This window comes from Leptopilina heterotoma, unplaced genomic scaffold, assembly GCF_015476425.1.
Source record: "Leptopilina heterotoma isolate Lh14 unplaced genomic scaffold, ASM1547642v1 Lhet_113, whole genome shotgun sequence".
NCBI classification, from domain to species: Eukaryota; Metazoa; Arthropoda; class Insecta; order Hymenoptera; family Figitidae; genus Leptopilina; species Leptopilina heterotoma.
The window spans coordinates 1,729,489-1,747,532 of NW_025110832.1; the positions used below are offsets into that span (position 1 = coordinate 1,729,489).

The following is an 18,044-nucleotide window of genomic DNA, read 5'->3' on the forward strand; positions in this document are numbered from 1 at the left end:
TTTGCATTAAAAGTATTTCGAAATTTTATGCAAATAAAGAACAATAAATTTATTTTGCAAAAAAGATTGCAAATTCAAAGATTGTGAACGCAGCCTTATTTTGACGCTTTCTTCCTACAGCTGAAGTTTCCATTCTATTGGGTTTAATACTTTTATGGTTATAAATGTTTTCAACGTTTTCATCCTTTTCATCTGACAGCTTTTTATTCACAAATCAAATTCTATAAATTGTAAATAAATACTTATATAGAATAAGTACAAGTTAAAAAGTCTTGGTTTCTGTAATCGACACATTGTAATCTGCCATCGTTAATTTAATGTTTGTTTCGTCACAGAAAATCGTCGAGTTTACAAAAGTAAATATATGTTGATATGGCATTAATCATGGTTAGTATTTTTAATAGAAACTAATATTTAAACGACAATAAGTAAAGTTAATAATATCACTAAAGTTTGACACATTATATATTTTTTGTTGTTGACATTTTTACACGCTACAAATTTTGAGTGAATGTGAGAATATAAGTAATTATTTTATGGATTAACTTAAATTATAATATATGTACAACCTGATTTTTTTAATATAAAAAGGAACAACAAAGTTCGAAATTTTTTGCACAAATGTTATCTGAGGAAAAGAAGTTATTCCTAATCGAACAGAGTGATAAATAAATGGATTTTTATCGGTATATGGAGCAACACTCCTCAACTGCCCAGGTCAAAAAATGAATTTTCTCGAATTGTATTGTTATTGCAGGAGGTAAAAATGTACTCATATATGTCTACCGAAAATCATAAATAATTTAAAAATTAGAGACAAAAACTTTCTGGTGCTGAGGCGTGTATTTTTCCAAGTCGGCGAATCCTTTGACTTTTAAATTTGTTCTGTCAAAAGATAATGCTCCGGACAATTTAATTTCGCTATAAGAAAAAAAATATATCTTATTTATGTAAATTTAACCTTTATTTGCAACTTTTTATTTTTATGATTCACTGCGTTTTATAATCATTTCCAAATCATTTCTATGAAATTCGAGCCTTCTTTTCATTTTGTATTGACTTACATTTTTTCTTCAACTTTTTCTTTTTATTCCTTCTACATTTTTCTCAAAAAAATTTTTTTTTCATTTTATTCTTTTTGAAGACATAACCAGGTCCTGCTTCAATAAATTAATTTCTTTCAAAAAACTAAAAAATTTAATTACTCCATCCAAATAATTATTCGCCACATCGAAATATATAAATCTCACCTGGAAATTTATTTACAAATATTCATTTAATAAGGCATTCCGAAATTAGTAATAATAATAACAATTATGTTTTAAATGTGCAAACAACATAAAAAAGAAATGCTAAAGGGAGCTTATGCGCACGTGCATTTAAAAGTGATACACATTTTCTCATTTTTGTTATAGAATATGTAAGTGGAGCAATGCTTCCTTTTTGAGATTGCAAATCACCGCCAAAGTGACAGTAAACTACCTACGAATCTAAACCTTTTGTTTGTTACAATGGATCGTACGAATGATTACAATGACACTTCTGGTTACGATGAATTGTTTCTCGCAGTCCACAATGGAGAATTGAATCTTGTCCATTCTCTGCTCGAGAAATATTCGGCGACGGAAACACTTCGTGGCAGGAAATTGTTACATGTGGCGGCTGCAAGAGGACATTTAGAGATAGTAAAACTGTTCATCACTAACCGAGATGGAAGAGGGAATACACCACTGCATTTGGCGATAAGGGAAAATCAACCTGAGGTATTCAATCTTCTTCTGGAGGAAAGTAACCTAAACGCAAAAAATTCCTTTCACCAAAATCCACTTCACTATGCAGCCATCTATAATCGCCCTGAATTCGCAAAGGCACTGATAGATAATGGCGCCATTATTAACGTAAAAGATCATTGTAGAAAAACGCCACTTGATGTTGCATTATCGGAAGAAAACGTTCAAATGGCTGAAATTCTTTTTAAACATGGTGCGGTTTTAAGTGACAGCCATTTGACATATATGAGGCCTCTTCGTGACGCAGTTAGGAAAGAAAATTTTGAAATGATAAAGTTGCTCATGGCGAACGGATGCAACAAAGTCGATATTCCAAATGACGATGGCATTTTTTCTAAATCTTCTCTCAATCTTGCAATATCGTCTCGTCGTTTGGACATTCTGAAATTTCTCATAGAAAATGGGATAAAAAATAGTTCAACAGTCAATAAGGATGACTTACGCTTATTTAACATAATTACTAGAATTGGAGGTGGTTGTGTAAATACTTTAAAATGTTTAGTCGATCTTGGTTTTAAGACGGAAGAGGCAGATGTCATATTTTACAGACCAATTATTTGGCATTTCCATGATATATGGCGATATATATTGACATGTTTCTCAAAGATTAATGCAAACACCTTTTTTAAAGAGAAGCAGCTTCATTTTTCAATTCGAATGGGCCAAGTGGAAACTGTTAAAGCAATCGTAAACGAAGCTTCAAATGAATATAAATTGAGCCGTTTCGACAAGAAATTGGCCGTTTACATTGCTGCTGAAAGTGGCAACGCTAAAATATTAGAAGTTCTTTTAAACTCCTCTTATCCTATTGATAGTGTGTTTAGCATTGGAAGTCCTCTGCACATTGCAGCTACAGTCGAGGACACGAAATTAGTGAAACTGCTCTTGGAAGCTGGAGCTGATGTTAATCTGCAAACTGAGAAAGGCCTCACGCCATTGCACTTCGCAGCTTGTGCAGGGCAACCAGCAGCAGTCAAATGCCTCCTTGAAAATGGTGCTGATCCCTCCATAGCCTGGACGTTCAGCGGAGCACCATTAGAAATGGCTTTGAAGTTACATTCACCCTCGTTTTCTTGCAGACCTACTTCTCCATTAGTGTTTGAGGGTTTGGTAAAAGTGACGGAGTCGCTAATTCGGTATTCAGAACCTGAAGAGATTAAAAGCTTAGTTCCAAAAGCAGTTGGAATAAGAGTTCAAAGAATCAATAATTCAAATACAGAGTCAAATGAACTGACAACGGACGAAGATGATTCTGAATTTCGTCCAGGAATCGTTAGGTGCCTATTTAATTATCTAAGTGATCAATTAGTTATAAGTTCTTCTGACGCAGCTTTAGATGATCCGTTTCCAATAGGACATACACCAGAATTGTTACGCCTTCTGATGGAATATAATGATTGCACCTCATGTATTGACATGAGAGTGAGGGATCAGGAGAACAATTACAAGTGCCAATTGCTCCTAACTGGTTATTCTAGAAATATTCATAATCTTTTAAATACTGCAGATGAAATTATCTGGCATATGAAGGAAGGTCAATACGAAAAGGCTGACATGGAGGGAAAACCAGATTTTATAAAATTAATAGTAGCGCGTTTAGTTTTGTTGACTAATAATTGTTATCCACCCTTGATTGCATTTTGTTTAAAGAATAATTTTAATGATTGGCGAGAGAAGTGTGTAAAGGAGAAAAGGGTCATGCAAAGAACAAAAGTTAGTAAAAATCTGAACGTCACATTCTATGATGTTTCAACGAAATCAGCTAATGATCTTCTAATGTATGCAGGCAACAAAGATTATCTTAAAGCAATTAAATCTTGTCACGTGAAATTTCCGGTATACGCTGATTTTTTGAAGGAAAATGTCGAAATGTCAGAAAAAAGAAGAAATTTTATCAACGAGTGCTCTAGATTATTGTATCGCGTGGTTAAAAAATGTTACAAAATTCAAATATCTAATTTTTATACCTGTCATATTTTTCAGTATCTGACAATTATAGATTTGCAAAGATTTTCAGCAGCTTGTTCCTAAAATGTGATTTTAATACATAATTAACGAAAATATTTTTTTTTATAATTTGTTATGCATTTTCCATCTGTGAATATGAAACTTTTATTTAAAGATTCGTTTCCATTAATGTATTAAAAAGTAATTTAATCTTTAATTATAATTATTACTATTATTAATTATAAAGTTTAAATTTATGGATATATTGCGATTAAACCGTTAACTAAGCTTTGAGCCTTAAAACAATGTTATGCACATCGGCACATTATGATTAGCAAATCAAACGCTTATAAAAAGTTTTCATTAAAATATTTAAATAATATGACATTGAAGAAATAATTATTTTTTTTTATTTGTAAACCCTCAGTGAGGTCATTATTCTTATACACTTGTCAGAATCTATAAATAATAATAATTCTTATAAAATATTTGAAACCTTAAAATTGTTCTTTCTTTCAGTAAATTCATTTCCAGTAATTACCTTCCAATAATCCTCTAATATTGGGTGTGCTTTAAAATTTATATATATTTTTTAAAGCGTTTCATTTTGTGTGATGGGTTCAAAAATAGCAAAAATTTTTTCCTCAAATTTGGAATCATTGAAACATTCTAATTCTAAGTTTTCATGGTTCTTAAAAAGAAAATCTTAAAAAAATAACACTTAAAATTTAAATATTTTGAGTAGGGAAGTTGGGGAATTGTAAGCAACCTCAATTATTTAATAATATTTATAAGTTTGATCATCCAATTTTTTTTATCTTCTTTTGTTCATCCAAAGTAAATTTTTCATTATTGAGGAAAAATAACAGGAATATAGATTAAGAAAATTCATTAATTTTCTATATGAGTGATATATAAACGCATGTAGAGTATTTACAAGAATAATAAAAATCTATTTAAATTAGTGATACAAATTCTCTCATTTTTGTTGCAGAATGTTTAATTGGATCAGTGTTTTCTATTCGAAGTTGTAGACTACTTTGAAAGCTGAAGTAAAGTACATCCGGAAGTAATTCTTTCATTCGTTGCCATGGATCTTGCGAATGATTACAACGATACTACTGATTATAATGAACTGTTTCTTGCAGTCCACAATGGAGAATTGGACCTTGTTCATTCTCTGCGAGATAAATATTCGGCAACGGAAACAATTCGTGGACGGACATTGCTGCATGTGGCGGCTGCAAGAGGACATACGGAAATAGCAAAACTGTTCACCACTAAGCGAGACGGAAGAGGGAATACACCACTGCATCTGGCGATAAGGGAAAATCAGCCTGAGGCATTTAATCTTTTTTTCGAAGATAGTAACTTGAATGCAAGAAATCTCAAGGATGAACGACCACTTCATTATGCAGCTTTGTATAATCGCCCTGAATTCGCAAGAAAACTTATAGACAATGACGCTTCTATTGGGGTGAAAGATAGTAAGGGAAAAACGCCACTTGATGCTGCATTGGCGAATGGAAACGTTCAGGTAGCAAAAGTTCTTTTTAAACATGGAGCTGTTTTAAGTGATGACGATTTGACAAATATGGAACCTCTTCGTAACGCAGCTGGGAGAGGAGATTTTGAAATGGTAAAACTGCTCATGAAGAACGGGTGTAACACAGTCGACATTCCAACTAAATATGGTTCTTCTCTTTACCGAGCTGTATCGTCTGGTCATTTGGAAATTCTAAAATATCTCATGACGAATGGCTTGAAAAGTAGTGCAACAATTAATAATGATAAAGTTCGTCTATTGAATTCAAGTGTTTCAGATGGCAAGTTCGTTATTTTTAAATATTTAGTCGATATTGGTATGAAGAGTAAAGAAGTAAATCGTATTTTTAATAGTATGATTTATATGGGTCGCCATGAAATGTGGGAATATTTTTTACAAAATCTATCGAAAATTCATGCAAAAACGTATTTTAAAGAGAAACAGCTTCACTTCTCTATTCGAATGGGCCAAGTGCAGACTGTTAAGGCAATTGTGAATGAACCATCAAACGAATATGAATCGGACACTTTCGCCAGAAAATTAGCCGTTTACATTGCTGTTGAAAGAGGCAATGAAGAAATATTAAAAATTCTTCTAAACGCTGGTTATCCTGCTGACAGTCTGTTTAATTTTATAAGTCCTCTTCATCTTGCAGCAACATTTGAACATCCAAGACTAGTGAAACTGCTTTTGAAAGCTGGAGCTGATGTTAATTCGAAAACTGATTTTCGTCTCACTCCATTACATTTCGCAGCAATTTCAGCGCAGCCAGCTGTAGTTAAGTTTCTTCTAAAAAAAGGTGCTGATCCCTCTATAACCTCCCAATGCAGTGAATCACCCTTAAAAATAGCCATAGAGATATTTTCTCCATTTTGTGATCCTGTACCTGCTTCTGTTTTAGCATTTGAAAGTTTGGTCAAAATAACGAAGATTTTAATTCGATATTTAAAATCTGAAGCTATTGAAAATTTATTTCACTATGCAGTTAAAATGAGAGTTTTATCAAGTATCAATAATTCAAAACCAAAGTCAGAGAGACTAATATCTGCTGTAAGTGATTCTGTATTTCGTCCTGAAATTGTTAGATGCATATTTAATTATCTAAGTGAAGAGGAAGTTAAAGATATTTCTGATACATTTTTACTTGAAGAAAGTGGTTCATCTCATCCACCAGAGTTGTTACAACTTATGATGGAATATAATGATTCGAAATCATGTTTTGATATAGAAATAAACACTTGGAATAAAAATAACAAGTGCCAATTGCTCTTAATTAGTTACTCGAAAAACTTTGATAATCTTTTAGATAAAATTTGGGAAATTATTGATGATTATGATGAAGATGACGACAATGACGTAGAGAAAGAGAATATAATAGAATTATTAAAATTATTAATATGTCGTTTAGTATTGTTGAACACAGATTGTGATCTAACTAAGTTTAAAGAATTCGAATTAATTGATCTTATTGATTGGCGAGAGAAGTGTTTAAACGAGAAAAGGGTCATGCAAAGGACGAAAGTTAATAAAAATCTGAACTTCACATTCTATGATGTATTAACGAAATCAATTGATAAAGTTTCAATGTATACGAGCAACAATGATTTTTTTAAAGCAATCGAATCTTCTGATATAAAATTTCCGGTGTATGCTGATTTTTTGCAGGTGAATGTCAAAATAGCAGAAAGAAGAAGAAATTTCATCAACGACTGTGTTAATTTAATGTTAAAGTTGGTTCAAAACTGTCATAGAATTCGAATTTCTAGAGCTGAAATCAATCATATTTTCAAATATCTGTCAATTCTAGATTTGAGAAGATTTTCAGCAGCTTGTTCATAAAATGTAATTTTAAAACAACGTAAGGATCAGTTTTGATGAATAATTTGTCAGGCGTCTCCTTTCTACGATAAAGACATTTTAATTTAAAGATTTATTCCCATAAATGTATTGGAAAGTAATTTAATCTTTAATAATAATTATTAATATATTATTACGTTAATCATAAAGTTTAAAGTTATATATATTGGGATTACATTGTTAATTAAGCTTTCAGTTAATATGTTTTGTACGTCGACACGTTAATTAATTAATTCAACTTTAACAAATTAAACGCTTATTAGAAATTTCGTGTAAAGGTTTCTGAATTGGAGGTTTTTTTAGAATATTTTTTTCATAGTAAAAAAAATATGCATTACTTAAAATTTTTTTTATAATAAAATACGAGTCTTACAGTATGTAATCGAGAAAAAAATTTTTTTACAAAATGAATAAGTCTCAGAAAAGGACTAACAGAAGTGATCTTCTCTAAAAGTTTGTTGAATTCTCGTACAGAATTTTCTAATAAAAATTGATTCAAAAATAAATTCCAGTTAAAATTTTAGATAATAATTGAATTCTAAATGCATTATTGCATGAATTTTTGGATTATAATTGAATTTTGAAAAGGTTTTATATTGAAACCTTTGAAAATCTGAATTTTTCATATTTTTAGTTAACAATTCTGTAGAATTAATGTTTTTGAAAAAGTTTAATTAAAATTATTTTGAAGTTTTTATTTTCTAATATATGTATATTGAGGTTTTTGTAGGTGGGGCATGAAAGGGTTAACGTAATTTTTCGACTTAATGATGACTTTTCTGCGAAATCCGTTCTACCCAGTGACTGTTCACTCAAATGCCTTTTTGAGAAAAACTCATATGTGTATGAATTTTTTGTTTTGTGGTTTTGAATGCCGCGTCTTTCACCCTCATCACAAAACCTGTTCCAACCAATAGAAGATTTTATTTAACTTCTCGGTTTTAACTTCATATACAAGGTACAGCTCACAGTGCAAACAATGCAGAGTTATTTCTTCAGTGAAACATATTAGTTTTAAGCAAAGAAGTCGTACATACTTTTATGTGATTAAAGTGATTTATATTAATTATTGGCATCATTGCAATAAGGTGTTTATGCAAAAAGGATTGATCTGATTAATCGAAGCCTTGCCTTGTAAGTAAAATATTAGTAAACTTAATATAGTTTTTGATTTCAAATTTTCCTTGTTTGGATTAAAGCCGAATATAAAAATAAATTTAAAAAAAATTTAATAATAAGATAATAATATTAATAATAAGATAAGGTTACAGAAACAGATATAAAGAACTATAAATAATAGATCGGTCCTTTTTTATATTATATGTTCTGTAGGTACCCGTAATCGTACTCATTATTCAAATTTGGTCTTTTCTTGAAAATTGCAAGGAGTGCCAATCGAAAATTCATAAATATTAATTTAACAATTAGCGCAAAATAAGAATTTTATTATACACCCTAAAATAGTAATCTTCATTTTAGCGGATTCAATAGAAGCTTTTAGCATTTTCTTGATTTAATTTTATATCTAAGCTCGCGGGTATCTTTATTTTAAAAAAATAATGAAGAATCGTCACGTCAGAGAAATATAATCAAGAATTTTTGTTGATTTCTTGTCAGTATTTGAAGTGAAACATTTAAATCTGTACACAATTTTTACTAAACTTTGCAAGTAAATACTTTGAAGTTTGCAAGTAAATCGTTAATAATTTTTTTGGAAATTTTCGGTGCTGTGTGGGATATTTTAAAATTGAAACCGTTTCACCAATAAAAGACGTTCGCGAGAAGAGTTTTTTTTAATTGAATTTTATTCTGTAAAGAAGAAATTATTAATTATAAGTTATAGACTAATGCGAATGAATTTTCTATTTATTTTTTTATTTTTCTTAATTTCATTGAGAAATTCCTGTTTTAAGAGTTTTAAATTTTAAACCTATTATTGAAATTCATTAATTAATTCATTATTCATTATAACTGTTACTTCTGTAACATCTTTAAAATTATTTTCAAGATTTCAATTCAAATATATTCTAGAATTTAAAGCAAAATTTTTTTTTAAATTAATTATTTTTATTATTATTTATGTATTTTTAATCATTTTTGAGAATGTTCTGTGAGAATTAAATTATTTGCAAAAAAAAAGTTTACATAAAATAATTTTCAAATTCATTTGTTCATAATTTTATTTTAAGGCATTTCGATTATATTCAAAAAGTTTTCAGTTTAATATACGTGTTTGAAAGTTCATTATTAAAAAATCTAACTGAAAATTTGTCAAGAACTAAATAACTTGTTCAGAAATTTTCATTTTATCAAATAAAATTGAAATTAATTAAAACTCAAATCTAAATAAATATCCGAAAAATCTTCTAAACTTTAATGACATATTGTTGAAGTTTAGAAAAAAAATAAGAGGCTTTTATCTGCCCGCACGACTCTACTCTCGGACGCAATGACCGATTCGATACGCACCTTATTCCTTTAACAATAAATTTTCAAAGAGGTCGTATACGTATACCAAGTCGACAGTTATCGATATGGGTGGAGGCAGGCCGTAAAAAAGCCACGATTGTAACGATCTGTGAAAAAAATTATTTTTAGTAGCACAAGACTTTATGAAAATATTTGTGATACTGTAAATGTTTTTATAAACATAAAAAAATATATATATTTTATAGTAATTTGAGTTAATAATAAAGGTTGGAGAAAATTAAGTTTTCATAACATAAATAATTTATTAACTTACATTTTTAGAAATTCAGCATTTGAATTAATGACAACAAGAAAATAATATTAGGATAAATAACAAATTTAACAATTTAATTTAATTCATATTTTATTTTTTAGGATTGGACGGTATTCTAATTATTCAACATTATAATTATGATTAAATAAATTAAGGTCATTTTGTCAATTGAAACTTTTAAATTAGATAATATTACGATTAGAACCTTTTCAAAACGGGTATAAACAGGCGTCTCTAATTTTTTTTTAGAGACAAAGAAAAAAACTTTAATTTATATCTTTTTTCAATGACAACTTTTATAAATTTTTTTGCTTCACATTATAAAAAGGCAAAAACTTCGATTCACAAAATAGACCCTTTCGCTGGGATAATAAGTTTCTCTTTGAAAAAGAAGAAAAAATTTTATAAAATTACCATTTTTATCGTAATTTGCTTAACAAAATTTGGTTCTTTTTTTTTAAAAAATAATAATTTGCATCATTTTTATACAACAATTTCCAAAATTAATTTATTAATAAAACACTTTTTTAGAAAATTTTAAATATCTTTAGGAAAAAAATTCCTATAATTTCTATTTGTTAATTACGATGTTTAACTATGATTATTTAAAAATTTTGTTAAAAAATTTGCATAATTTTCATTTTTTATTCTAATTTTCTAACGAAATCTCAAATATTTTTTTAAAAATTAAAAAATTTTCGTAAAAAGGTCCGTAAAGTCCGTAATTTGATTGAGAAAAGACGAAAAGTCCGTAAATTGTACGATATAATTTGGAGAATTTTAGAGAAATTACAAATGATTGCAGAAATTCAATTATTTTCAACAGTAATAAAATTCTTCGCAGAAATTCAATTATGTTCAAAAATCTTTTAAAATTATCGTCAAAATTTTGATTATCTTTAGAAATAATTAAATTCTCCTCCAAAATTCAATTATTTTTAAAAATTATAATAAAATTCTTGGCAAAATTTAAATTATTTTTGTAAACTTTCCTCAATTCAATGATTTTCAATATTTACTATTTTAAAAAAATTATGCAAAAGAATTTAATTGTTTAAAAAAAAATTTAATAAAATTCTACACAAACCTTTAATTATTATTTTTATAAAATAATAAAAATTTGACAGGAATTCAATTATTTGTACATATTTTTTATAAATTTCTTCGCAATCATTCAATTATTTTCATAAATAATAAAACTTTCACGCGGATTCAATTATTTTTGTAATGAAATTCTTTTTAGGAATTCAATTACTTTCATTAATAATAAAACTCATTGCAGAATTTCAATTATTTTTAATATACAATTTTAATCGAATTCGTCGAAAAATGTAATTATTCTTAAAAATTTTATTTAAAATTCGTCTAAAGAATTCAATTATTTCAAAATTTATTGACGATATTCTTTATCAGAATTGAGTTTTAAGAAATAAGCAATTATTAAATAAATTCTATTTTTTGTATGTAAATAACTGAATTCTAGTAGAATTTTTTAATAAAAATTTTTTTAGAAATGAATTTTAGTTAAAATTTTATATAATTGAGTAGTATATAATTCAATTATTTCTAAAAATTCACGCTATATTGTTATTAATCAATATAGCGTGAATTTTTAGAAATAATTGAATTTTGAGAAAGTTTGATTGAATTTCTTTTATTTTATGTGAAGTTTTTATTTTCTAATATATATTTAATTAAAGAATTTACAAATATTTGAAATTTAGTAAAATTAAATATTGTAAAGAAATGGATTTGAAAATTGTCGACGAACTTTTTCGAAAATTATTAAAAAATAATCGATTTAAAGAAGAATTTTGGTCTAAAATTCTTGAAAATAATTGAATTGATAATGATTTTATCACTCGGTCATTAATTATTATTAATTATTATAAAACATAAAGAAACGATAACTCCGATAGTTATTGAAGACTCGGAGTTATCGATATCTCCATGTTTTATAGTTATGAAAAATTTCATTTGTAGTTTTATAAGTAAAATGTTCTCTTATTTATTTATGGTCAAGAACGGAGAAGAAATTATGTTTAGAAGAAATTTTTCCCTTTTCCCACTATATACTATTTTTTAAGTAACTTTATTATAATTTTCGATGATAAATCGTTTTTCTCTAAAAATATGTTATGAGAAAAATTTTTATTTACAGGTTTTCGCAAATATCGTTTAAAGCGAAGAAACAAAAAAGAAATTCAAAAATATGACTTCTTCAAAAATGAAGAGATTTCTACCAAATGAATGCTATATTTGTAAATCGAGGGACAATTTAAAAAGATGTGAATGCAACATGATTTGCTATTGTTCCGAGGATCATCGATTACAACATTTGCCAATTCATGAAAATTTTTGCAAAGTAATTAAAGAATTATTAATAAAAAAGAAATTGTCACATTTTTATGAAGAGCTTACATATTTACGTGGGTCCGATTGGGCAAGAAAAGGAAATGAAATCTGTGCAGAAATATTAAAGAAATTAGGAGGAAGAATGAGTCCATTGGAATATGTAATGTTTTATCGTCCGCGATTATGCTTCGTTTGTTATAAAACAAATCAAGAAAATCTAACAAATTGTCCTGATTGTCCAGTGGCAAGTTTTTGCGAAGAACATCATCTTCCAAATGAACTTCATCGTATGAATTGTAAAGTGATGAATCAATATTTAAAAATTTTGAATACAGCCGAGGAATTAAATATTGAATTGGAATTTCTCTCTCCTACTTTTTCGTGTATTACAGAAGAAAAAGTGAATCAAGTTATAGATTCACTTACTCTCACATATGAAGTAGATAACATGAAGAAAGGATGTTTCAAATCGAGATTATTAAAAATGGAACTCATTAACTTTATGGACGTAGCTGCGAAAATTAATTGTGCTTTACAAAAAATACACGACGACACAATTCCAGAAGAATTGATAATTCACATCGATGCCCTCACCTATCAGCACGCAATCACAAAGAAAAATTATTGGGAATTTCTCTTGCATCTCAATCCGCAGATAAAACAGTTAAAAATTATTATTGTAAAAGACGATAAGGTAAACGACAATTGCTTCCTCATAGAGGAAGGTGTGTATTTTGAACGGTGTCAACTTTGTAACGAATGCCAATCTTTAGGAAAAACATTATCCATCAAAAATCATTTACTAATAAAGGAAAGTTTAAACAGTCAAGTGACCAATGTTCTTTTTTACTTCAAAGTAGAAAATATTGCCAAAATATTAAATAGATGGGAAACATTAAATTGTCCCGTTGTATTTCGTTTCGAGTCGATATTTAATTTCTACAAAGCGCAACATTTCCACCGGGAATTATTTCCAAATTATTTTCAATTTTATGAGGGACAATTAAATACACCGTTCGGTATGTTATCTTCGCTTAAAAATGATGACTATTTTTTAATTCTTAAACCGAAAGAGAAAGAAGTAAAAGAAGAAGAGGAAGGAGGAGTCAATAAACCAATTACAGTCGAATTGGAAAATTCCGATCATAAAAAATACATTATTGAAAGAAGACAATTTTCTAAACTTGTAAACGAGAACAGTGAACTGCAAAAACAGTTAAATGCATCAATTGAGGAGAAAACGAACCTAGAAAGAAAACTTGAACAAATTTCCAATGAATTAAATAAGAAAAACGAAGTTATAAGCAAAATATCTCGCGATATTGTCAATTCTTCAGATGAAATACAAAGAACTGTGACTTCAGCATCACGTAAGAAGAAAAGAACTTCTTAAGTTTAAAAAAGAATAAACAAATACTTTATTTAATATGCAAGTTTTTCGCAAGTTATCATCGAATAAAATTCCTTGTTTTGAGTTATCACTAAATGTAAATTTAATACTAATATTTCATGTATTGAATAAATAAATATTTTTACTTTTATATACAAAAATATAAACTCTTTTTTTCTCATGAAAATCATTATTTTGTAAAGAAAAATCACTCTGTACTTTCCATTGATTTAAAATTATTACCTTTAATAATAACTATAGGGTAAGTGTATCAATTACTGCGAAATTCCACTTTATTCCAGCCAAGTTGACAAACATTTTTTCCAAGGTTGCCATAGGTCGCCGGGAATTCAAGAAAAAGTTATAAATTTTTATTAAAAGTACTGGAAAATAACTTCAAATAAAATTATTACTTAGGTATAAATTATTTAATAAATAATTTTACTTAAATATTTCAAAAATAATTACGAATTTTAAAAGAGTTTCGTTATAACAATTTTCATAAATAGATGAACTTCAAAAGGTAACAATTTGAAATTTTAGAAAATTTCAATTTTGAAATGCATTTAATTAGAAAGAACTTAGATTTTAAGAAAATTTTAATAATTCAAATTCTTTTGAAATTAGTTAAATTTTTTAAATATATATTTTTCCCACAGAACACCGAAACTTTCCTTAAAATTTATTAAAGATTTACTTGCAAAGTAACTTTCCTAAAAATTTAAAAAAAAATTTTGCCTTAAATCTATATAGTGAATTTTTTTTAAAATTTTCAGGATAGTTTAACGCTACATTTTCGCTTATAAGAGAGAGAAGTCGAAAATTTAATTTAAATGTTCAGGAAAGTTTTATGCTAACTTTTTTAGGAAAATTTGACGATAAACATTTATTGACAAAAAAATTAATGACAAAATATCAGAAAAATAATAATCAGAATTTCTTGTGTTTTTGGGCAGTATTTCTTACAATTGCAGTTTAAAAATATTAAAAAGAAATAATAGAATCCTTCAAAATACTGTCAAGAATCATCACATCTTTTATGACTGCCACCGACCTGCGCCTTTTTTTGCATAGCAATAAATCTTTGTTCGGGCTTTCTTATTCTTATTGTATAACCAAGGTAAAGGTCCTCACGCCTTTTATAACTTAGGTATAAAATCAGAGAACCATTCTTTTTAATGTTTAAAATTACTTCTGTTTATTTCAACATTATATTTAATTATTATAAACTAAGATTATTTTGAAGATTCTTTTACATATTATATACCTTATATTCTCTTGGCATAAAATTCAAAAATGACATCTGTTTTGGGGACATTTTAATATTACTATATAATCACTGTAATGTTATGTGCTACTTGGGTAAATTACTAAAAAACTTTGGTTACAAAATAAAAACAAAAATTTTTCTTCTTAAATTTACTGATGTTATTTATTTTCAGATTTCGAAAACCGCAGTTGATTATTGTTTAACCCGAAAGATGCCTATTTATTCAAAGAGTGCCAGATGCTTTCCGAACGAATGCTACATTTGCAAATCGAGGGACAATTTAAAAAGATGTGAATGCAACATGATTTCCTACTGTTCAGAGGATCATCGACAACAACACCTATCAACACACGAGGATTTTTGCAAAGTAGTAAAAGAATTGTTGAAAATAAAGGGAATTCATCACGAGCTTATTGGTATATATGATGATACCGAAAGTCACGAATTGACTACAAAAAACAGAGAAATCCGTAAGCAAATCATAAAGAAACTGAAAAGAAATTTTAGTCCACTGGAGAATTTTATGTTTTATTCTCCACGAATCTGTTTCAATTGTCACGAAACAAAACAAAAGTATTTGATTAATTGTCCACATTGTCCAGTAGCGAGCTTTTGTTTCGTCTGTAAAAATCATAAAACTCATGATGAATTTTGTAAAGTAATGAATACATATTTAAAAGTATTAACAACGGCCGAGGAATTTAAAATTGATTTAGGATTTCTGTCTAGTTTTCCATTTACTGGAGAGGAATATCAGATCGTAGATATAGATTATCTTACAATGACGTATGGAATAACTGGAACAAACATATTCGGAATGCCGTCGAAATTACGTAAAATTTTTCTCATTAATTTTATTGACTTTGCTTCAAAAATTAATAACGCTTTACAAAAAATATACCTCACGATTCCAGAGGAATTGACAATTCACATCGATCACCTTACCTATGATATTTCAGGCGCAACCGTTAATTATTGGGAATTTCTCTTGCACCTTTATCCACGGATAAAGAAATTAAAAATTGTCATGACTACAATTCCAGATCCATCTGGATTAAAGACGTCTCTTTGTAAAAATTGTCATTCAGAGGGAAGGAACTTCATTCTTGAAGCTTCGCTAAAATCCTACGAAGATTACATGCTGGATGAAAATTATCAAGAACCGGACATACTGTTTTATCTTCAGATCAATATTAAAACAGCATCTGAAGAATTTAATAAGTGGAGTGAATTAAATTGTTCCATTATTCTGCAATTCGATTCAAACTCCAATTTTTGTAAAGCACAACAGTTTCTCTCGTCGTCTAGAGCAAAGTTTCGATTTATTTTTGGAGGGAAATTGGCAGTACCATTCGCTACATTATCCTCAATTGAAAATGAAGATTATTTTATAATTTTACAATCAAAGGGAGACAAAAAACTACAAAAATCTGTTTGTTCGACAACTGGCGAAATCAACAAGAAAACCAATACACCTACTCCATCGACATCGAAACGTTATGCAATAGCTATTTTCGAACCCGAAGAAGAGGAGGAAGGAGAGAAGAATGAAAAATCAAAAACTGAAAATTGTAAAAATAGTTCAAAATCTATCAATAAGGAATATTTTGAACCAAATGTCGAAGAAGAAAAAATTGAAAAAAAGGACGTTAAAGTTAATTCTTCTCCATCGTATCTAATCGAACACATTTCGTACCTTAAAAACGAAAACGAAGGCTTACGACAACAATTAAATTTATCAGTTAATGAGGTAACGAAACTGCAAACAAAACTCGACCAAGTTTCTATTGATTTAAGTAAAAAGAACACGTTAATAAACAAAATATTACGCAATATTGTTGATACTACAGACGCTAGAGACACTGAACTTGAAGACACAGATTCATTGTGTGAAAACAACAACGTTTAGTCCATATTTATGGGCATATCTCTGGAACCTTTAACTTTCATGTCCCTCGCATATATTTCGATAATTTCAATAACTTTTTACTTTATTTTTGTTGGAAATATTAAAGCTTGATAAGATGAATCAGTTCCAAAAGGTTTTACATTAATTTATTAAATATATCAATAATTATTCCAATCTGAGTGCCCGATTTTTTACAATATCTACTTGTCCCTAACCATACTCTCGGATGGGTTAAACGATAAAACTTTGTAATGAATAAGAGTTACTAATTCTAAGACGCATCTTTTTAAAGTTAATTAAACAGTGAACACTTTTCCGTATGAAAATTAAAAATTTGTTAATTTTGAAAAAAGTTATAAGCTTTCAAACGTTGTCCCTCACTTTTAACCTTTTTGATCGTAATCGAGATATTTATCATTTTTCATTAATAAGACAAATGGCACATCAAAATGACTTACGGGAAATAAAAGTTCAAATTATTAGAATTATTTTGAGACATAGTAAATTGATGTGCCTCGTGTCTTCAAAAAACTGTTGTAATTTAAATAACAGAAAACACGCGCGTACAAAATTTGAAAACGACCGTAATTCGAGTGATACTCCACGAAAATCAAATAAAAGTATTTTAAAAGTACTTGTAAATATTTTCGCATGTGCCATTTAACATCCAGTGAATGTGCTTCAAGAAAAAATACTTTATTGCAAAGATAATGTAAAAATATTTGTCAATTACGGTCGACCGTAATCAACCAAAAGTTTTTAGAAAAGAAATTGTTAAGTATGAAGTTGTCGATTCTCACTTTTTTATAGAAACTGTTAATAAATAAAACTGAAGGTTAAGTTTCAATGTTTATATTTTGATTTTTTAGACAGAATAAATGATCGAAAAAAATAGGATATATAAGAAAAAAGAAAAATAGAAAAAAATGAATAGAAATTGGAAAGTTTATGAGTGTTAAATTTAAATAAAATGTATCTGGAAATTGCAAGGTAAACTTTATACATTATAATTTCATATTTTTACAATTCAGTTTAATTAAAATCTATTTTTAAAATAAAAACCATTTTAATTTTTTAGTAATTCAAACAAAAAATAAAAGAAAAGTAATGTTAATGACTAGTAATAATATAATAAATACAAAAGTAATATATTATATAATAATATAATTATTATATTATAAATTATAACCCCTCAGTTAATTACTTTCAACTGTTTTCGATTCTAAAAAACAAACAC

General features: G+C 27.9%; 2 protein-coding genes across 3 annotated transcripts; both read left to right on the forward strand.

The window, feature by feature from the left end:
• The first annotated feature begins 169 nt into the window (after window positions 1–169).
• LOC122505248 (putative ankyrin repeat protein RF_0381) lies at window positions 170–7,591 on the forward strand. Of its 2 annotated transcripts, none has more exons than XM_043616757.1 (2): window positions 170–387; window positions 4,732–7,591. In XM_043616757.1, the coding sequence occupies exon 2, from the start codon at window positions 4,828–4,830 to the stop codon at window positions 7,120–7,122; it is 2,295 nt and encodes a 764-aa protein (XP_043472692.1). In that variant the 5' UTR covers window positions 170–387; window positions 4,732–4,827; the 3' UTR covers window positions 7,123–7,591. The 2 variants fall into 2 exon arrangements, with proteins under 2 accessions (XP_043472692.1, XP_043472683.1); XM_043616748.1 differs by lacking the exon at window positions 4,732–7,591 and adding an exon at window positions 1,416–4,227.
• A 223-nt stretch (window positions 7,592–7,814) lies between these two features.
• Window positions 7,815–17,926, forward strand: LOC122505309. Its single transcript, XM_043616824.1, has 2 exons — window positions 7,815–8,274; window positions 15,071–17,926. The coding sequence occupies exon 2, from the start codon at window positions 15,110–15,112 to the stop codon at window positions 16,805–16,807; it is 1,698 nt and encodes a 565-aa protein (XP_043472759.1). The 5' UTR covers window positions 7,815–8,274; window positions 15,071–15,109; the 3' UTR covers window positions 16,808–17,926.
• The last annotated feature ends 118 nt before the right edge of the window (window positions 17,927–18,044 follow it).